Below are 22,124 nucleotides of genomic sequence, written 5' to 3' on the forward strand. Positions count from 1 at the left end.
TTATTTGAGAGAGACAGTGCATGTAAGTAGGGGAGCAGGGGAGAAGCAAGGAGAGAGAGAGAATCCCAGGCAATTTCCACACTGTCAGCATAGAACCCTACACGGGGCTCAATCTCACATCATGACCTGAGCTAAAATCAAGAGTTGGACGTTTAACTGACTGAGCCACCCAGGTACCCCTGGGATGGCCTTTTTTTTTTTGACCGAAAGAATACAGTGGAAATGATACTGAATCATGTGTCAGTTTAGGTCATAACTTTTGCATCTTCTACCTGAGCCTGTTGAAATGTCCATTTTTGAGAAAGCCAGATATTATGTAAGAAATTCATTTACTCTCAGACTGCTATACTGAAGGAAGCCCAAGATGCCTTGTGGAAAGGCCATTTAGAGGCACAGGGACACCTGTCCAGCTACTAGGTCTTCAAGTCATCCTATCAATTTGCTAGACATGTGAGTAAACAAGTCATCTTGAGTGTTGTCTTTGTATCTGTTTCATATTGAAGATTTTCCCCAAATGTCTCAGATCCTTAGTTGCCTATTCAGATTTAGAAGACACACTATAAACTAATTAGGAATGCTGCATACATGACTGAGGCTCATGAACTGGTGACTTTCTTGAAAAGGAATTATGTTGGTATTGTTGGGGAATACCTAAATACCAATATTTGTAAGTGTTTTAGTAGGGCCATCCAGTTTATCCAGAGACTAAATTCCCCAGTTTTCTAGGAAAAGGATTCCACAGTTCAGTGGGAACATTTTCTAGGACTCCTTCTCTTTTCGTCCTTTCCCCGTCCCCCTGTTTTCCCAGATTCTCTGAGTGTAGAGCCTCATCCAATATTTGTATTTTCACCAATACTTTTACTATGAGCAATACTGAATGTCTGAGGCTCATTTGTTTGGTTACAATCAAATGAGGATTTTTCTTTTTTAATCTAGAGCTCCAGAGAGCTGGGTATGATCTGGCTGGCCACTGGTATGGTGGGTCTCATGGCTATGTTACCCTAAGGATCACAGGTCAAAGGAGAGTGTCATGATCGAGAGCATGGACTTTGGGATCAGGGATACTTGGGCTTGAGTTGTGTTTATACCTTCTTGGCTGTCAATGTCATTAACGTAGCTCCTTTAAGCCTCTGTTTCCTCATCTGTTAAATGGGGAAAAAATATCTATTTCTTAGTGTTGTGAGGATTAGATAATACATCTGTATCATGTAGCAGAGTGCCTGGAATATAACTAAATATTCATTAACCAATGATGATGACCTAAATCTATGTAAGAAAATGTATCTGGTTGATTTGATTCCTCCTCTAACTGGTTCTGTGGTCTTGGATAGGTCACTGGAGCTATAGAGTCCAGAGGGTTATGAATGTCATCTCACCCAAGCCTCGGAATCTCGCTCATGAGCTTTTATGCTCTTTATCAGTAAGTGATGAAGACTTCACTAAAAAGTGGTAGGACTGGATCTTGACCTTGGGCTTGTTTATTACGTGAGTGTGTCCTCTAATGGCCACAGTATGCTTCCTCTATTGAATTCTTTCCTTGTCAAGTAAATTCTTATGGTAATTTTGGCTTATGTGATGGTTGACCACAGTCCTGCTTTTGTTTTTCAATTATCAGAATAAAGGGCCAGTGTTCTAGGTGATGGAGAACCAGGTGAACCAGGTAAAGGGAGCAGAGCCAATTTCCAGTCTAACTTTCCTTTGGCCCCTGTGGAGTTCATGTGTAAACAGCAGCCAATAAGGTGAGCTTATTGCATTTTATGACAGGCTGCACAAGAGCGGGAAGTCCTGTAGTTCATGCGCAGCCCATACATGCACATACCCACAAGCACATGCATGGATGCTAACACATAGGTAGGAAATCCTTGATACACATGGACAAAGGAATACATGTGCAGCCTCACTAACAATCCACACATTTCCACACACGTGTGGTGAGGAGAAAGCGCTCAGCACATTTTATCATACATCTCTTGAGGGAGACTATTCAGGAGGGGGGAAAGGGAAGATTATGAGCAGAAAGAGAAATGAAACCAAAAGGTCCTGCCCCGTCAGCACTAACGGAGTATAAGAAATGGACTTTGGACAGACAGACAGACTCCTGGGGTCCGCCAACAGTCAAAATGTCCAAAGGGCCTCTTATTCTCTGGCTGCTGATTGAACTTGGGCGGCTTTCTCTGAGTAAGTGTTCTGAATCCTTCCATGCAGGAGTCCCCGGAGAGCTTGGCATCCTGTGATAGATTTTCACAGCTGATCAGACCCCAGGAGAGCAGAAGCCTGCTTCATTCTTGATTCCTTCCAGGTTTTTGTCTTTGGAGGGTCTCTGCCTTTCCTAGTTACCAGGGTTCTATCCTAAGACTGGTTTTAGAGTTTTAGGGTGGGCTAATTTGTATTCAGATCAGAAATGACAACTTCAAAAGAAACACAAAATAAAGGGTCAGATGAAATATGGGAAAAGAAATTTCATCTGCAGGTGTTAGCATAGTTGGAGCCAGGGGATTCTTCTGCAAGCACTCTTATTATAATTCGTATTTTTCTCTTTATTTTCAGGAGTTTTAGTTTGCTTTTCATTTGTTTTATTTTGCTGGGCATGAGGCATCATCCCTCACCAGAAAGGTGAGGTTTATTTTCTGTACATTGTTTCCAAGTTTTGGACGATGCAAATGTACACACTCAGTTTGGGCTAGTTTAGACTTCTGTGTCCTGGCAGCATAGGGCAAAATGCTCCTCACTGAGCTGCAGTTGTGTCTCAGTCACTAACCATTAACAAAGGAAACATCTTTATATTGTTCTGGCTCTTCTTTTTATGAAGTGAGGGAGCCAGTTAAGACCAGTTTGAACAATCCACGATTCTAGAACTAGATAGTATCTACTATCCCTAGCAGTTTTCAAAGTTAGTAGCTATTTGCACATGATCTCTCAAATGTGCTGCCTGCGAAAGCACTTACATTCCAATGAAAATAAACGTGTTCTCTTTACCCTTCAATCCTTTGCCATGCTGTTTTTCCTACCCACCTTTCTTTTTTCTGTAACTGCGGGCATTATCAGGTCTCCACCCAGAGCAGGCTTTTCCTGAGCACCTAGAGCCTCTGGATGAGTTTAGGTGTTTCTGCTATGAATTCCTGTCTTCCATAGTGACATCCATCAGAGAACTCATCACCCTGTAGTAACTGATCATTTAACTGCCTCTCTTCCTAGATACTCTAGCAGTTAATGGAATGAAGGCAGTCCCTGTCACTTTCTTTATCAGTGTTTTCAGTGGTCTTTATCGCGTCCTGAGTCGTTGAGCTGTGGAGATTTTACTATGTTGAAGGTTGCTGGAGTCCATGTCCACATTTCCTGTTCCTGGCTGGACACTGACTGGGTGGGCTTCTCCAATCCTCCTTGAAGGAAGCAGCACCTAGAGAACTGTCTGTTTGTTTTTCATTTGTGCCTTTTCTAAAATGATCAACTTAGAAGAGAGTAACTGCTCAGAATCACCAAGAATCAATCAGGACTGGATATGCTCTTAAAAGATGCAGAATGAAACCCTTTCCTCAGTAAATAAATAGTGAAACTGAGACCCCGGTTGGGGAAGGGGCCTTTCCTCAGGTCACCTCTTGGAGAAGGGACCAAGCTAGCAACAAAACCTAGGTTTCACCTACCATTCTGGGTAATTCCTGGAAAGGGAATTTGATTATCAATGATTCTTTTGCTCCAAGATACTTTTATAATGGCAGGCAAGAGCTTCTTGTCCTATTTCTAACTTCTGAAATGCTTCGTTACTTGTACTAATACTTTATTAATTTTATGTGGCATTTGATACTTTATTCCATGTAAACCTCAGAACTATTTCTGAAGCAAGTATTATATATCCCCTTTGCTTTAGATGATAATGAGGTCAGGAGTATTGTGGCTTTCCCCCAAGAACACAAAAGCAGTAATTAGCAGAATGAAGTTTACAGTGTAAGCCTAATGCATGTTTTTCTGCCACACCAAATTGCCTGCTTTCTTTTTTTCATATTAACTTTTAACCCAATCAGTAATACAGAAACACCCTACATGACAGAAATGGCAGCATTATAAAGCTAAAAGCCCTTTGACGACTCTCTCCAGCCCCAGTTCCTTCCCCCGGATTGTAGAGGCAACTGGCACAGTGAGTTGGGTGCATATTCCACCAGGCACGTTTCTATGTGCATACCTTCATATGTCAAGAAAAGCAAACTGTCTTATTTATTTTATAAGTTGGTTTTATATTTTATGTATTGTTTTGACTTTGTCATTTTCATACATTAATAAGGCTTGGAGTTTTCATGTCAATTGATAAAGCTCTCTCTAGTTCTAATAACCTTGGGATGATTTCATGGAAGGAACGATTCATTCATGTTTCCATGGAATGCATATGTCACAGTTTTGCCATTCCCCATATGCATTGTTTATTTCATTCACATATATATGAAAGCTGCAGCAAACTTTTGCAAACAGGTTTCCCTGTGCATGTGTCTTTTTGTAGGGTAGATAACAAAGCACGAAATTGCTAAGGCTTAGCTAGAATGCATGCATGTTCAAGATTAATGGAGATTGCCAAATTGCCCCACAGTGTGGCTATACTAATTAAACTCCCATTTCATGCCAACATACCCCAGCAGTCTGTCATTTCCTAAGTCCCTGTCTGGCCAACTTTGATATTATTGGCGTTCTAAATTTTTGCCAGTCTTTCAGGTGAAATTTACTGGCTTCTTGTATTTCCTTTTCTATGTGTGTTATGTCTTCTGTCAATTTCTCTATTGGTGTTTTCTTACTGAGTAGTAGGATACCTCTTTCGATAGTATGATACTGGAAAAACGAACTATTGAATCTCCATCAGAAATAATCCCTGCATATATTTTTTAAATTATTTTTCCAAATATTTGTAGGAATAAGCTCCTATTGAAAAAGCTATGAGTTTTAGGTGCATATGTTCTGTTGGTAACATAGCTAAAGGTAATGACAATGCATTTCTTATTTATTTATTTTTCCTTGTTTCATGGTGGGGTAAAAGGACTTCTAGAGCATTTACGATCACTGAAACATTTCTACTACAATGAAGTGAATAAACTGATTTCAGGGAAGGCTCCAGGCTGGTCTGAATTTGCTTTCTGCTTACCTTATTTTAGAGAAGGATATGGGGACATTCCTGCCACCTGGGTCAGAGAGGAACCTGGTACTGCTGTCCAGCAAAGCTAGTGAATGGAGAGTCTCACAGGAAGGTACCTTGGAGAAAACAATACGCAAGACCTAGATATCCTAGAGGAAGCAGGATGGAGTCCTGATGATCTGGAGCTTCAGCCTGTCTTCAGTAGCAATTTTTTGGGAGTAGCGGGTTTAGAACAATGGCCGATGTTCAATTAAACCAGTGGGCTTAACATTTGCAGCGGTGAAAATGTTTTGCTGATTCTTAGAGATGGAAGTAATCTTAGAAAAGCTTGTCCACTGGTCCTCCAATACTGGGTGACTAGCAAGTGATAAATGATCTGAAGAATTTCCATGGGCCTTGGCTTCAGCGATTCTGATTTAGGGTTGGGCAATAAAATTTGCATTTCTAACAACTCTCCCAAGTCATGCTGATGAACAGGCAAAGCTGGGAAATAGGACTGCTTCACTTTAGTCATAGTGACAGCTTCCCTCTCACACAGCTAATATGGTAAAACTAACCCTTGGCATTTTTGTATGTCATAGGTGCCATTCTTTCTAATTCTTGTGGTTCTTTCCAGTTTCTTATTTTTAACTTAATGTTTAATCTTTTGAGAGAGAAAGAGAGCATGAGCAGAGAAGGGGCAGAGAGAGAGGGAGACAGAATCTGAAGCAGGCTCCAGGCTCTGAGCTATCAGCACAGAGCCTGACGTGGGGCTCAAACTCACGAACCATGAGATCATGACCTGAGCTGAAGTCGGATGCTCAACAGACTGAGCCACCCTGGTTCTTTCCAGCTTTAACATGAAAAAAGTTTTCAAAGTCCACCTAGCTTCATATTATTTAACAACAAATAAATGGTCCAGAGCAATTAATTTCTAGATCTAGTACTCAAAGGAGAGAAGGACAGTGTAACGTAGTTCAAAGCCTATCTTACTGCCACAACATTCTATGGGTTGGAAAATGGGGGGGAGTTCCAAGCATTCAGGTCATTAGTACATGGTCACTGCTTATTGAGGATATACTGGGTAGAGTGCTAGTTCCGGATGTGTTTACATGAGTTACTGGAATTAGATTAAAAAGTTGGATTTTTCATTGCAAAAGCTATTGATTATTGGAATGGTTCTCAAGAACAGAGTTTTTAAATCAGCAAAAAGGTCTTGTTATGGAGATAAGTTCAGACTCTCAGGTGGGTCAGCTGTCTCCAACTGAGGGACAGAAGGGTGTGGAGTTAGGGACTCAGCAGCAGTTAAGGGCACATCAGAATTTAGACTAAAAAATTATACATAATGACTCTTTTCATCTTCCTGGAAGCATATATCTGCACAAACATCATGCAGTATATTTGACAGATTTTAGTACTGCACAGCCATAATTTTTCTCATCTTTTCTCACAGTTTCAGCTGCACCAGAGACTGTGAGAGGGTATCTGGGTCAGACAGTGACCTTGCCCTGTAAGTACTCATCCTGGTCTAAGGGCAGCCACAGCATGTGTTGGGGCAAGGGCGAGTGTCCCAATTCGAAATGCACCAACGAGCTTCTCCACACTGATGGGATGAAGGTGCTGTCCAGGAAGTCATCAAGATATGAACTTCAGGGCAATATCCGAGAAGGCAACGTGTCCTTGACCATCTTCAACACCAATGAAGGTGACAACAGTGTATACTGCTGCCGCGTAGAGGTCCCTGGCTGGTTCAATGACATGAAAAAGAACATTCACCTGCAGCTGAGGAGAGGTGTGTACACAAAGGGACTTGTGTCTGTGGAAGGAGAGATTTAACAGCTAATGGGGAATGGGTGGTGTTGGGAAGGCTGTGGTGCTTAAGCACGAGTAGGCAGATTAATATTAAGATGTGCTGCTATGACTAGAGGAGCCACAGTATGGAGCGAATGCTCGTGGGGGCCAAGGAGACCAATGAGCGGGCAGGGCATACGTGGGAAGGGACCAGTGAATTGCAAGGTCAGTCTGCAGAGGACATTTGCTTCTTGTCGACGAGAGAGATTGTCGCTTTGAAGAAATTTGTGCACAATGTTTTCAGATTTCCCAGTTTTTACGTATATGACATTGATTTTTGTATACTGGCAAAGATTTTTTAAAAATACCATGTAAATTAAATAAAATGAGTCCACGGTTCAGCCCATAAGCCAAAGTTTGAGACTTCCAGCAGAGGGGAAAGGGCGTGAGACTTGGAGACAATCACAGTAGTTTTCAGACAGCCTTTCCTTCTGTCACTGTCAGTTGCTTTTGATGAAACTGGAATGTGGTAGAATTTTTAAAGATTTTCGCTTTATGCAAGGTAGCCAATGGTTAAATTATGCTAACATTAATCACCTCTCCTGCTTGTCTGGAATGGTGCCTCTCAGAGTAAGCTGTATGTTCAAACTGCATCAAAGATGGAGGATTATCAGGCACCTCAGTGGCTCAGTCAGTTGAGCATCCAACTCTTGGTTTTGGCTCAGGTTATGATCTCATAGTTTCATGAGTTCAAGCCCTGCATTAGCTCTGTACTGGCTGTGTGGAGCCTGCTTGGGATTCTCTCTCTCTCTCTCTCTCTCTCTCTCTCTCTGCCCCTCCCCCACTCAGGCTGTCTCTGTCTCTCTCAAAATAAATAGATAAACTTAAAAAAAAAAGAGACCGGGGATTCTTGTGCTTTGTTCCTGACTGGGTCAGCATCTTGGAGAACAGGGTTATATGCTTATAGCCACACATTTAACAGGATTCTCAGGTGACTGTAATGCACTTTAAAATTTGAGAACAACTTATATCAGTGCTTCTCATTAGAGAACTTTCATACACATCAGTATATTCTTCTTTAGAAGTGACTTTGTGATAGAAAAGGTATTTTTCTGATTTATTGAATTTTTCTTGAAGTTAAATGATGCTAATCCAAGTCTTCTCTTTTCAAGCCTGATATAACCAGCTATTATTTTATAAAATACTGTTGAACTTGATATCTATGGGTCATTTCTAAGCTTATTGGAATCTGTTAGAGTTAATTGAAATTTGGCATATTTAAGAGAGAGTAGCATATGTAGAATAATTGTGGTTGATGAACCCAAATTCAAATGTTAGGGGGTGAGTGGTGTTGGCATGAACTTGTCTTTAATACATGAAAGAGACTACATTCTCATGCCATGTTGTATACTTTGGACTAATTTTTTTTTAGATTTCAATTTTGTTTCACTGTGGAAAGAACACCTATGGTGAATTCTGCTCATTTAACAATATTTCAAGTATACAACATATTATTGTTAACCATAGGTATGATGTTGTACAGCAGAACTCTAGGGCTTCTTCATCTTTCTTGACTGAAATGCTATGCTTGGGTTCACTTTTGATGCAATTGTTTATTTGCTCACTGAGGCAATCTTTTTGGAATATCTACCATGTGCCCAACATTGTGGTAGGTATTAGATGTGTAGCAGAGAACAAAATAAATACCACATTTTCCCTTATGGAGCTTACAGTCTAGTAGGAGAAGCAGGAGTTAAACTATAATCATAAAATAAAATGTGCAGTTATAAAATGCAATAAATGCTGTGAAGGTAAAGTATAGAGTACAAAACCCAGAAACCTAATTGATTGCAGAATATGTGTGACCTCCTTGCAACACTGTCCTTTTAGCTGAGACATGTGGATTCAGGAGGAGTCAGTCTAATGAAGAGAGAGGCTAGGAAGCAACAGGTACAAATTCCCTCCAGTGTGAGGTCACTGTTTAGGGAGGTGAAGAAAAGCCAGTGGGCTGGAGAAAAGTGAGAAGAGTAAAGTGGAGACCTGAGATTGTAAAGAAAGAGCCAGATTAGGTGGAATTTTTGTGTGCAAGACTGGGGGTTGGGTTCTTCTTTTCAAGAGCAAGGAGAACCCAGTAAAATCTTTTAAGCAGGGGACCAACATAATTATTAGTCATTTTAAAAGATTGTTCTAGCCACAGTGTGAAGAACATATTGGAAAGGTCAAGAGTAGAGACAAGAAACACAGCTTTCCTGGGCATTCTGGTCATCCAGGCCAGTGGACCAGGGGTAGGCGGCAGAAACAAAGAGAAATGGACAGTTCCCACATATATTTGTACAGATGTATCTTCTACTGGTTACAGCCCCAACTACCAAGCGCTCAATAACACATCTCCCAACAACCACCACTGCCATGATGACAACCACGACTGTGCTTTCAACAACAGCTGTGACTACACCTGAGCTAACAACCAGAGCACCACTTCAGACTACCCTCACAACAGTGGCAACCACATGTCCCCCAACAGTATCAACTTTTCTTACTGAAGCAACCACAGTTCTTCAGACCACTGAGCCTTCAATGGGAGCACCCACTCTCATTACAGGTACATGGTCATTGGCCATTCTTTCCTTTCTGCTGGTCAGCTTTAGCTTGGGTCCCTTGCAGTTGGGTTCTTTCACTGAATGGGGCAGTTCAGAGACGTGTGTGTGTGTGTGTGTGTGTGTGTGTGTGTGTGTGTGTGTACTGGTTTGCTAAGGCTGTCATAACAAATACCACAGACTAGGGGGCTTAACCAACAGAAATTTATTTTCTCACAGTTCTGGAGGCTAGAAGTCTGAGACAAAGTGTCAGTATGATTGATTTCTTAGCTTATAAAAGGTCACCTTCTTTCTGTGTCTTCCCATGGTCTTCCCTCCGTGTCTGTGTCCAAACCTTATCTTCTCATAAGGATGCCAGTCATATTGAATTAGGGTCCATCCATATAACCTCATTTTACTTAATTATTTCTTTCTCCATATAAGGCCACATTTTCATGTATTGGGGGTTGGAATTTCAACTTATGAATTTTGGGGAATATAGTTCAGTTTATAACTGTATGTGTGTGTGTGTGTGTGTGTGTGTGTGTGTGTGTGTGATTTCATTAACCTGTTCCTTTTCTTTGTTTTATGGTTTCCTTTTGTCCCCCCTTTTTTTTTCCATTTTTTTTGTTAAAAGTCAGATTTTTGGTTCTCCAGTTGACCTTCCAGGAATCTTAGAGATATTTATGGAACAGCCAGGAATGTCACCTGGGATCAGACTCCAGTTTCATTCTCCCAGGGGTTAGGTCTCTGCCTGGGCACTCGAGATTGGTTGAGGAAAGCCTCCAGATGCCTTAAGATATCCCTTGATGATTAACTAGTTCTACTCTTGTTTCTTCCTTCCTCTTTTCTTCCCTCCTTCTCTCAATCCCTCCCTCCCTTCCATTTTTTTCTTTTTTTTCCGCTCCCGGATACCCACCCCCCCTCAAGTCCTTTTTGATCTTCCATCTTGGACCCTCTTTGACTTACTAGCTCCATTACTTATAGGGCTTATCAAAGCTCCCACTATGTTTCAACCTCTGATACCAAGGTAAGGCTATTAGAAACTCACTAAGAGGTAGTGCGAAGGCTTTCTTAGCTGCGTCAGCTACCTCAGTAAGGCCTAGATAATTTAAATAGCTTTAGACTATTGAATCAGCTAATTCTGTTATACTCTGAGTTTTAAAAAAATTTTTTTGGCCTTTAAAGTAATCACCTTAAAATATGACATTTTTAGTGTGTTGAATCTTAAAAAATTACTTGGAATCCTTGAGGAAAATCTGAAATATATTTTAAAAAATAGCAAAGTAAGTATTAAAATAGCCCTGGATCTCATTACTCAGCACAAACACTTATTTTTTTAGCTCTCTTTTATCAAACTTTTTTTTTATATTCCAGAATCAGAAACGTTCTTTCTCTCCAGTGACTCTGAGACAAGCACCAAAGTGACCTCCGGAAACATTGCCATGCTTACATCCAGAGGTATGAAGACACTTTCTTTTCCTCATTTCTTGAGCTGAGGAAAGTAAAATGTGTTGAATGAGATGATTGAAGATGACTTTTGGGTCCTGTGCCTGTGTGCCATGAACCCCACCTAGGACAAATTGAACAGCATTTGTGGTTCATTCATTTTTGTGGCTTTGAGAGAGAAAGGAGGGAGTGGGAGAGACAGAAAGAGAGAGAGAGAGAGAGAGAGAGAGAGAGAGAGAGAGAGAGAGGCTGGCCTTGATTTGCTTAAGCAACCCCTCATGGTAGCACATTTCTGGAATATTTGCCTTTCCATTCTAGGCCAGGTGATGCTTAGCTGTCTCATTCTAATTCCCAGTACAGTGATCTTTGTTGACTCCCTTGAAGGAGTCCTCACTTGATCATTGACTTTCTATAGTAGAGGGAGAAATTCCTTCATTCATGTGATCTTTCTATCCATCAGGCCTACTTTGGGTATTTAATAGGGACCCAACGGCAGAGAATGCCCTAAAATAAGGCACAATATACATCCATGGGGGTACTAGAGAGAAATGCTCATGCTGGGCTCCCTGTTCTACTCCTTTTAGCCAGGGGTCTCAGGCCTCGGCTTATTTCCCAGTGAACTGGAGATTTGTATAACTTCATGTATATAATGGCCTCAGGTGAGTGCCTAGCACGTTAGAAAGTGCTCAAATGGTAGATTTTACTTAATAGGCCATATAATCAAGCAGAAGAAAACAGACAGCTATGGGGTAAATAAACAAATCAGTTCTTGGGTTGGTACAATGTCGGGCGGCAGTATGGCAGGGTGGTTCATGTGTGTGCTCTGGTATCACACCGCCTGGTACAAGACCTGCTTCTTAACTGCTGTATGACTCTGGGAAAGTTATGTAATCTCTTTGGGTCTTAGCTTCCTCACTGGTAAAATGGGAATAATAATAACACCTATCCTATGTCTCTTTCTGAGAATTAAGTGAGAGGATGCTTGTAGATCACTTAGAACAGTGTCTGGTATGAACTAAATGTTCCATAGGCGTTAGCTCTTCTTCTTTTATTGTTTTATGACAGAAGTTAGTGTAGAGGACAGTGGGGCACCAAAAATAAAGAAGACAAGCTTTAACCTAAGTTTGTTTTGTCTTATCTTTTCCTTTTTTTTTCTCTTCTTCAGAGTCGGAAGGGTGGGTTCTTCAGTCAACATCCCAGGCATCGATGTGGGATGTGAGTGACTCCGTGACGTTTGCTCAGCCAGGAGGTAAGGGGCTGTGCTCCTGAGGGTGGTTTTGTCTTTGACCCTGGGAACAATCTGTCATCTGCCATCTGCTAGCTTGTCTTGGGATTTGGCTATTTTGGTTCCACTGTGATCACATCCTACCTCTTTCCACCAGCTGGGAAAGTGAAACCAGCTAACAGCAGCCATATTGGCTTCTTCCTTCCTTTGCCTCATTTCTGAAACCCCTCGGTAGGGATTCCCCTTCTTCCTTAGCTGCTTCTGTCTCAAAGCTAGAAATGACAGAAAATTATCCGTTAATTTAAAAAAATTAGTAATTTATTGTAAATTACACAAATATAACACTAATGTATTTTTGTTAGGGATACATAGAAGGTAGAAAAAAGATCTCTTTGACTCCCTGTCTCTAATCCCAACCTGTTCTCTGATATAACCTCTGCTATTAGTTAAAGAGGACCAATCTTCAGGTCTTTTTCTATTTGCTTATGTTTGTGTATAGAAATGTGCAGGGAGTTTTTTTTTTTTGTTGTGTGAGTTTAAAAAAATTCTATCATACTGTATGCAGCCTTCTGTATTTTGTTTTATTCACCCAACAGTATATACTACTATGGACTACTTTCCTTTCCAGTCCATATATATCATTATGTTAAATTGCTGTGTGGTATTTTATACTATGGATACTTATAACATCCAACACCCATGAATTCATTACTATAAGTAGTTTGCAGGGGTATCCTTGTATGGAAGGGTCTCCTTAAGTGCCTAAGTGTCTAGGGTGGTGACTAAGAAGGAGAAATGCTAGGCTGAAAGAAACGTATGCTTTTAAATTCACTAGCCATCACAAAATTGTCTTCTGGAAAGGCTTCGCCAATTTGGTCTGCTTTCCTACATCTCCCCTATACTTGATATGACCATTTGTTTAATTTTATTTCAATCTCCTGAGAAGAAAAAACCATCTCATTTTTTGTTATTCTGATTAACGAAGAGTTTGAGTGTCTTTCTATCTGTGAAGGAGGCAGTGTAACATCACTCACAAAGGCTCAGCAGATAGAATTGAAGAGGCTGGACAAGAGTACGGAGAATGGGGATATGTTTTGAAGGAAGACTATAAGTCAAGGTGAAATGCAAGAGTGACCTAATGTTGAAAGGTTTTGGCTTTTTGTTTTTGTTTTTTGCACTTCCTCATTCAGCGGGAAGACAGGAAATCTGGATGAGTTGTTAACTTAAGGGAAGCTAGATGCCAAAGATCCAAACCTTCTTTGTCCACAGCATGGGGTAAAGGTAGAGGCTGTTTCCTGGCAGAAGAGAAAGTAGCAACTCGACAAATGATGGAGGGAGGGCCAGGAATTTTCAAAATGTTATCATTCATTCCATTTAAATCTTGGGCTAGTTTGCATTCAATTGCAAGGGAACAAGAGGTCATCTTGATGTTTTACCCTCTTCTGTGATATCCCAGATAATTTTCATTTCACTCCTCCCTGATAAGTCTTGGAGAAGAGAGAACACTTGCATCAATATCTAAAGGCTGCACTGCTGAGGAGCTTGTGAGAGGAAGCTGTGTAACCTTCATTACGCAAGAAACCAGGCCTTACTGAACACATACTACATGCGGGTGCAGTGCCAAGCTGTTCTCATGGCCCACTTCATTCAATTCCTCGCTAGCAGATGCTCATCTTCCTATTTTGTGCAACTTTCCCAAAGCCACACTGCTCTCAGGTGCCAGATGCAGGATGTCTAGCTCCGAGTCCAAGCTCTTAGATATTATTTTATTTTGTCTTGCCATCCTGTCTGAAATAAAAGGTTGTGTTCTTTCCATTTATTGTCCTCTCATCCCATTGGTTGTAATGAAACATTTGTAATAATAATTGCACTTCCTATATGCTGAGGACTTAATTATGTGTTAGGTGCTGTACTAAGGGTATTTAATGTGTGTTTTCTTTTTTTCTTCTTTTTAAAAAATGTTTATTTATTTTTGAGAGGGAGAAAGAGAGAGAGCATGAGTGAGGGAGGAGCAGAGAGAGAGGGAGACACAGGATCTGAAGCAAACTCCAGGCTCTGAGCTGTCAGCATAGACCCGATGCAGGGCTCCAACTCGCAAGCAGTGAGATCATGACCTGAACCGAAGTCAGACACTCAACCAACTGAGTCACCCAGGCTAATGTGCATTTTCTTATTTAAATCTCATAGTGAACTTCAATCAGGTGCAGATATTATACCCATTTTAGAGATAAAGAAATGGAGGGTCAGAGAGTTTATTAGAGTAGCTGACATCTACTGAAGTCTTTGTTCTAACACTGCTCATGTTAAGTGCATTATTTCATTTGGCTTTTCACAAAATCTTATAAGATAGATACCATTATCACCCAATTCCTTCCTCATTTCTTCATGTAATTTTGGATGGCAAGCCTTCCATGGATGAGAGCTGGTTTAAATCCTTCAAGAAGATCTGGTCAAAATTATTATTCCCTAAGGTCAGCATTACCCAGAATGATACTTCTTCACCCCCACTCTATGGCTCCCGAGAGTGGAGTTGAGAGATGTAGAGTGACTTGCCCAAGATCACAGAGCTGGGCAGAGGAAGAGCTGGGACTCACACCAGGCCTCAGAGATTTTAAATTGTGTCTGTGATCTTCTGGGTGGATGGCCTGGGAGTGGTATGGACCCCCTGAAATTACATATATAACTATGTGTGTCTTTGTGAACCCACATTTTCTGAGGGAAAAGTCTAGGACATATCTTTAGATTCTCCAAGAATACTGCAGAGCTCCAAATGATTTGGAACCATAATTCAAACACAAACAAACAACAATAAAAATCTCACAGGTTTCTCTCCACCCTCCCCCGTCCCGCCCCCAGCTAAAAAGTCTATTTGAAGAATGTAAACACTGACCCCTCCAGATACCTAGGAACTGAAATCATTCCATCCAGCCTGAGGGTTAATTTCATTTCTTGCTTGGCAGCAGGAATTTGTGAAATGGTTCCAATTTGCTCCCTCAAAGGCTCTACTGGGCAGAAACTCTGACACCATAATCAGATGGCCTGGGATTAAGTCTGCCATTGATTATGCCTCCTGTTCTTTTACTGCTTCAGTAACATCTCAGATCCTTTCTTTCTAGTCTTTTATCCTCACAGTCTCAGGGGTAGCACTGGGTAGGGGTTGAAAGTGCTCACTGGGGAGACTGAAGGCTCAGGCTTATATTCTAGCTCCGCCATTTTGTGTTTCTCTTTTCTTCTAGAGCCTCAGGTGAGTTACTTGTTCTGCTCTTTTCTAAATCTCAGTTTCCCCAAAATGTACAGTGATGATAATATTAGTGCTTATTTCATAGGACTGTTAAGTGAGGAAATGCTTGCGGAAAAACACCTAGCACCTAATTCCTGACTAGTAAATGACAGTCATCATGCCCTATTCCCATTTCCTCTGTTCTGCACACATCTGCTATTCCTACTCACACCTTCATTTTTAGGCCACTCTGGCAGGGAAACAACAGCCCATTTCCACCAGCTCCCAACTGACTTGCCGTTGCTTATAAGCACACAGACACTTTCGGTTTTATGATTTTTTTTATCTGCTAATCGCACCAGGGAGACAGCCAATGAGTGAAAAAATTACAAACCTGGGAATGTTACAAAAGCTTTTAAAATCTCACAGTAGTAATTCTTTACTTGTTACTGGAGTAAATCTGAGATTCTGAAAGCTCTTCACTGACTCCCTGTTATATGGCTCTACAGAATTCTTAATTATTGGTTTTATCCCTACTTATGGACACATTTTATCTTCTTCTGCCTCTCAGTTGTTTTGTCCTTCTCACACTGCTCAATCTATAGAAGCTTCACTCTACTACGTAGGCTTGGAAATCAAGTCACGCCTGAAAAAGAGCTGTGATTGAGTGTGCCACGCAAGAGCTACCAGATTCATGTTATTCATTTCATAGGACAACTCCGAGTATGTTATCTCCGGCTTCAGTGCCTCCTCTACTTTTAAGGCATTTTCTGTAGGCATCATGTGAAGAAGTCCTACCTAGGGTGGCAAATCCTTGCCTCCACTCTAAGGCTGTCTAGAAATGGAGCTGGGGGATATGAAGTGACTTACCCAAAATCACACAGCTAGATGGAGGGAGAGCTAATACATTCAGGTTTCAGGGGGATTAAACTTGTGTTTATTAACTCCCAGGAAGGAGTATTGTCTGTGGGAAACTGGGAAACTGAGAAGATTGGAAACGGGGGCCCAGAAAAGGCTTATGAGTTGAGAGTTCTTGTAGTGACTGGAAGGACCAGAGGACAGTTCCCCTTATCCCATGTAGACTTGGCCTTTGTTCCAGGACTGGCAGCCCCTATCTCTCAACAGAGCTTCCCTGAGGGAAGGTGTCATACTTGCTCTTACTAAAGTATTATGATTCACTTTTTCTCAGCCCCCAGATGGATCATCATACCCATCACTAGCATGAAGTCAAAGCTATACAACAACTTCAAATTTAAGATACCCAAATATGCAGGAGGACTTGGCTGTCCATCCAACAAAATTAGAAAAAAAAAGAACAGTCTTTGATAATAATGACATTTTGCTTTCCTTAAGATTCTTACAGTAACTTTTTCTTGGATCCAGGGTAGGATGGTGAAGGAATGGGAGAGAATGCTTTTTAGAAACATCTGCTCTATGACTGTGTCTTTCTGTTTTACAAAGTCAACCCAAGCTTCATGGTCCAGAGCAGGCTAGCCTTTCCAAGGAGTCAAAGGATTCTCAGAGGACAAAGTGGTTGGAGATGGGACTTTTCTCTTTATCTTGGAACTTAGTTTGGTTACATGGAAATAGGTAACAGGATTTTGGGTGGCCTTTCAAATCTGTCATTCATTAAACATAACTTATTGAGTTGCTTTTCTATAAATGATATGGGTGTGAATAGTCATGACATCTGTTCTAAAAGGGGTCACACTTTAGTAAGACAGACAGGCTCTGCATAGCAAACAATCATCCAGTGGATTTAGTTTTGGGATAGAAGTATGGAAAGTTTTCCTGGGGGCCCAAAGAATGGAGAGATGAAGTCTATCTTGGAAAGGAGGACCAGCATAACTTAACTTAATAATCTTTGAATTGGTTCTTCAAGGATGAGAACATTTCATTGTGCAGGGAAGGGTGAACAGGCAGGGATAACAGCATGAATAAAAAGAGTGGGAGTTGATAAGAGTGTGAAATCTTTGCAGCTTGTATAATAGTCTAATTTAATCTAATGGAGACAAGAATCTGGGAATGGTCTAGGTTCTTAAGGGACTCTATTGATAGGATGAAGAATTTAGATTTCATCACAGGGTCATAAGGAACCATTCATGTTTTCTGGATAGGGAATGATATTTCCAGTTCTGTTTTAGGAAACATTGCTCTGGTAAGAGTGTGGGAGATGTATGAAAAGGAGCAAACTCGGAGGCAGAGGGACTACCCGGGAGGCTCTTGCAATAATTCATACCAGAGGTGAGTGTCTAGAGTAGAATAATGGCACCAGTATCTACAGAGAGGGGACGAAGCCAAAGCCACTCAGAGTTAGGACTGAGAGGACAGTGACCTGAGTAAGAATGAAGGATGACTCACTCTCTGTACTTGGGAGATTAGACCAGTGTGAGGTTAATAAGGAACCCCAGGAAGAAGGCTGAAATTTATGGGAGAGCTCGAGTTTGAAGGCCCCTGAGAAACGTCTAATGGGTGGCTGGAAATATGGGGCTGGCTTGACTTATGGATGCCTGTGTGAGAATGGGTGTCTTTGATGATTGGTACCTACCTCTGATCAAATAATAATGACTATGATTCACAGAACAATTGCTGCACAGGGACTTGATACTATACCAACTTTAATACATATTATCTCATAAGGGACAGTTCAGGGCTACAGATACAATTTAGGGAATCACTTATTGAGTGCTTGTTACATACCCAGGCCTGGGTGCGTTGTCCCATTGTGAGGCATTGTCTGCATCTGTGAGAAAAATGTAATTATTACTTCCAGTATAAAAGAAAGGAAACTGAGGTTTGGAGAAGTTAAGAAACTTGGCAGAGTTTAAACCCTGGGTCTCTTGGCTCTTGAAACTGAGCTATTAAGCACTTTATTGTATTGTTTCATTAGCAGAGGGGGTAATGGAAAGCTCCTGTGAGATCACCCAAAGATATTATGTGAGGTGGGGGAGAAATGGAAAGGTACAACCCCATAAAGGAATAACTACATTGGAAGAGGAGGCAGGGATGAAGACAGCAAAAGTAGGAAGGGACCCAGGAGAGCATGAGTGCAAAGAGGACTGGACTGACAAAGCTTAGCTATGGGAGAATCAAATATTAGGAAATTCAGAATGCTGGTCAAGTAGGATGAGGCACTTGGGTGGCTGTGAACCGTTAGGTGAACAGTGTTAGCTCTTTGGGTGGATGCTCTGTAGTCCAAGATGAGCAAGAGTGAATGTTAGGTGTTCTTTCAAGAAGTCTGAGGATGGATATTTAGAGAAGGAGATAATGAATGGAGTAAGACTGGTCTGGGTGTAGAAGAAAGGATCAGTAAAAAATGAAGGAAGTAGGGTTTAGTCTAGAAATGGAGGTGAGAGAAATGGGAAAGAGGATAGAATAAATGAAAGTGTGGAGCAATCTGATCTCATGTTCACCTCCCAGGGGGATGGAACCAAGACCTTGAACTTCAAGGTCATCTAGTCCAAGTATATACCAGATCTGACCATGAGTTGAAAATCACAGGGTGCTTAGTAAAAATATAGACTGCTTTATTCTATCCAAGGCTTGAAGAATTAGAAACTCAGGGAGTGGGTCTAAAAAATTGTATGCTTAACAAATTTCCTCAGCAGATTCTTTTGAAGCCACCCCATCCCTGCCCCCAAGAAGACATTTGGGAGTTGCCAGTATAGTGTGCAATCCTTGTTCCACACAGAAGGAAACTGAGGCACACAGGCATTGGAAAAGTTCAAAGAGAAATAGGAACAAGGCCCCAGAGAGGACTCTCTTCTGGCTCTCAAATCAGAGTTCTCTCCCCTACACTACATTATTTTACTAAAGAGAAAGCATAGCCATGTTAGAACTTAACATTTTTCTGAGTCCTCAGCTGATCAAGGACATAAAGAAGTTGTAGGGAGAATTGCTGTTTTCAGTACAAGTTCAGCAAAAGGAACAGAGGAAGGCAGGGGAATGAAGCAAAGCTCATTTTCACTCACAAATGCCGTTGTTAGGAGGAAAGAAATTGGATGCAGTTGATTTCAAAGTCAACATCTTTCGTGAGGCATTAGCCGATTTGTTTTATCTCTCATGCCCACGCTGTTCACAGGCTTGAATCAGTTGTAGGCTGGCAGTCTGGGGATAAAGGCAAAGGACAAAAAATGGATTTTCATGATTCTTCTCACAATAGCATTATATTCTACCAACCGTACAAATGATATTTTTTCATTAATAAAGCTGGGATTGAATCCGTGTAATTCTAGCATCTAACAACTCACCTTCAGAAAGGTCAACCAAATAAAAACAAAGAGGATTGCCAAGCTTTGAGAGGTACGTTTGTGGTAAAGCAAACAAAGAGAAAAAGAAGTAAGGTGTCAGCCCCTGAAATTGAGCATGGAGTCTGTCCTGAGATGGGTCCTCACTGAAAGATAACTAAGTAAGCTGAGTGACCCTCTGCACACCAAAATCTTCCTCCGACCCTGAGCTGGGCCCTGGAGAGAGCTTGGGTTTCACAGGGGGAAGGGTAAATGACATACCTCAGCAAGTTCTGTGATGAGGGAAGGTATCAGTTCTCCCACTGCGAACAAGTCATTGACTGAAGGCACCAATACCCTTTGGCAGTGCAGCCTGTTGAGCTCTGGGATGCTCGGGAGCACAGCTGGGGGGCACACATGGAATGTGGAATCCGAGGTCATTGCTCTAACATTGTAAAGAGTTTTCAATCAATAATAATCTGCCTCAGATAAACCTGACTGGCTATGATATGAAACGCTTCACTCTTTACTAGTGATCATTACTGGCTATGCAGTCTTGGGCAAGATATGGTCCCTCTCTGACTTTCAATTTCCTCCTCTTTCAATAATTCTGCTGAAGTTTACTTTCCTCAGTAGATTTATTTTGATGTTGGAAAGTGGTAATAAATGTGAAAGTGTTTTTGTGCACTTCCAGCTGCTAACATTGTGCTCATTATCATCATCACCAAGAATAAAGGTTAGGATCTCCTTTCCAAAAACTGCACCCATCAAAGCAGCCAAAGGTTAGGGTTCCATTTCAAATGGATTTCTACCTATTGTGCCACAAAATAACAAGGCGTTTCACTCTTCAGCACTGATCTTTCTATAGCAACTGTAGATGAGCATTTGCCACATTTTCCAAAGACCATAGAGAGGATAAGAGGGTGGCCTCCGTAGGTAGGTAACCCCGGCTCTGAGATTTGCTCTCTCGTCTCCTAGCTATGTGGCTTGAGCAAGTCGCCTGACATCTCTAGGCCAAGGATTCTCACTGTGCAGTGAGAAACACAGTGGTGTCTATTGCATAGCAGTTTTCTTTAAATTTTTAAAAAAAATGTTTACTTATTTCTGAGACAGAGAAAGGGAGACAGAGAATCTAAAGCAGGCTCCACATGGTCAGTGCAAATCCCAATGTGGGCTCAAACTCACAAACTGTGAGATCATGACCTGTGCTGAAATCAAGAGTTGGATGCTTAACCACTGAGCACCTGGTGCCTGACTGCAGAGCGTTTTCTGAGATCAAACATGGAGGTACTTTGCATTAGGCCTGGCATGTAGTATAGTTAAGTGCTTGGCATATGGTATCCATTCATTATTGCTGTTGTTGTTGTTGATATTTCTGAGGTTCTTTGGTAAAATGAGGACGTTGCCACCTCCCTCAATCAAAATTTATTAATCAGCTGGTGTAGGAGGAGCAGTGCCAGACATTGTCCGCCAGAGAGGAGTCCGGGGGGGGGGGGGGGGGGGGGGGGGGGGGGGGGGGGGGGCGGAAGGATTAGGGATGAGGTCTTAGCTCTGCCTCACTGAGACCCTCAGATATTGGCACGTGAGAGCAGTGGCTTGAGGTGACAGCTGTGGGCTCCCATGATGATGATGACATTTTTGTTAGTGGGGGCATCCTTGGATGCAGTGGGTATTTGAGGCAAAGTTTGGAACTCAGTGACTTTAACTTAGAGTGAGTGAGCAGGGGAGGGGTGGGGGGGCAGGGAGTAGATCTGAAGCTCCATGCGGACAACAATGAGCCCGATGTGGGGCTGGAACTCACAAACTGTGAGATCATGACCTGAGCTGAAGTTAGACACTCAACCGACTGAGCCACCCAGGTGCCCCGGAACTCTGTGACTCTTAAATAATGGTGTTTGTGAGCCTCTGGTTTCGTTCTGTTTACTCATCTGCATGAAATGTGAGGTCATCTTACCATTCCTTCTTCTCTATGAACCGCATTGGGTGCTGACCCCATTTGCTCTCTGTTCCCTTTCAAAATTTAAAAAAAAATGGTCCTTACCCAATTTTGCCCTTGGTGCTAAGGAACACCTGGCTTATGTATGTAATGATTGATTTATTTAAGTATATGGTGCTCTTTTGATCCTTGCACATATTAAAAACATTCAGAAGTCTCCAAACTTTAAAGCAAATATGTGAATTCAAGAAAGATGTGTTTCTGTTTTCAAACGGCATTTTGAAATTCCAGATCTGCATTAGTGCTGCTAGGCAAGTATCAAAACATGCGTTCTAGTCACTTCCTTTGTTACTCATTACCGTGAAAACTTGGATGAGTGAAACCATCTCTGGATTCTAGTTTTTCCCTTAAAAAAAGGGTGGGGGAATCAGAGGAGATAGTTTTGAAATCTTTTCAACTCTAAAAATACTCTCAGACGGATTTTGGGATTTTTCTTGCCTCTGGATTTTTAAGGCCATACCACCAGTGGTCCAGAAGGGGGCAGCAGAAGACAGATACTACCTATGGAAGAACACCTGAAGGCTTGAAGTTATGGCTTTTAAAATTCTA

The 22,124-nt window shown here is 41.5% G+C and overlaps 1 protein-coding gene across 2 annotated transcripts in view; it reads left to right on the forward strand.

Moving 5' to 3' along the window:
• The first annotated feature begins 2,094 nt into the window (after nucleotides 1-2,094).
• Nucleotides 2,095-22,124, forward strand: part of TIMD4 (T cell immunoglobulin and mucin domain containing 4) — a 31,745-nt gene continuing 11,715 nt past the window's right edge. The window contains exons 1-5 of one of the 2 annotated variants that reach the window (XM_029941420.1): nucleotides 2,095-2,178; nucleotides 6,546-6,884; nucleotides 9,243-9,485; nucleotides 10,837-10,920; nucleotides 12,074-12,157. In XM_029941420.1, coding sequence (XP_029797280.1) covers nucleotides 2,121-2,178; nucleotides 6,546-6,884; nucleotides 9,243-9,485; nucleotides 10,837-10,920; nucleotides 12,074-12,157 — 808 coding nt within the window. In that variant the 5' untranslated portion in view covers nucleotides 2,095-2,120. The remainder of the gene's footprint in view (nucleotides 2,179-6,545; nucleotides 6,885-9,242; nucleotides 9,486-10,836; nucleotides 10,921-12,073; nucleotides 12,158-22,124) is intronic. The other variant, XM_029941421.1, reaches the window with a different exon arrangement.

This window comes from Suricata suricatta, chromosome 6, assembly GCF_006229205.1.
Source record: "Suricata suricatta isolate VVHF042 chromosome 6, meerkat_22Aug2017_6uvM2_HiC, whole genome shotgun sequence".
Taxonomy (NCBI): domain Eukaryota; kingdom Metazoa; phylum Chordata; class Mammalia; order Carnivora; family Herpestidae; genus Suricata; species Suricata suricatta.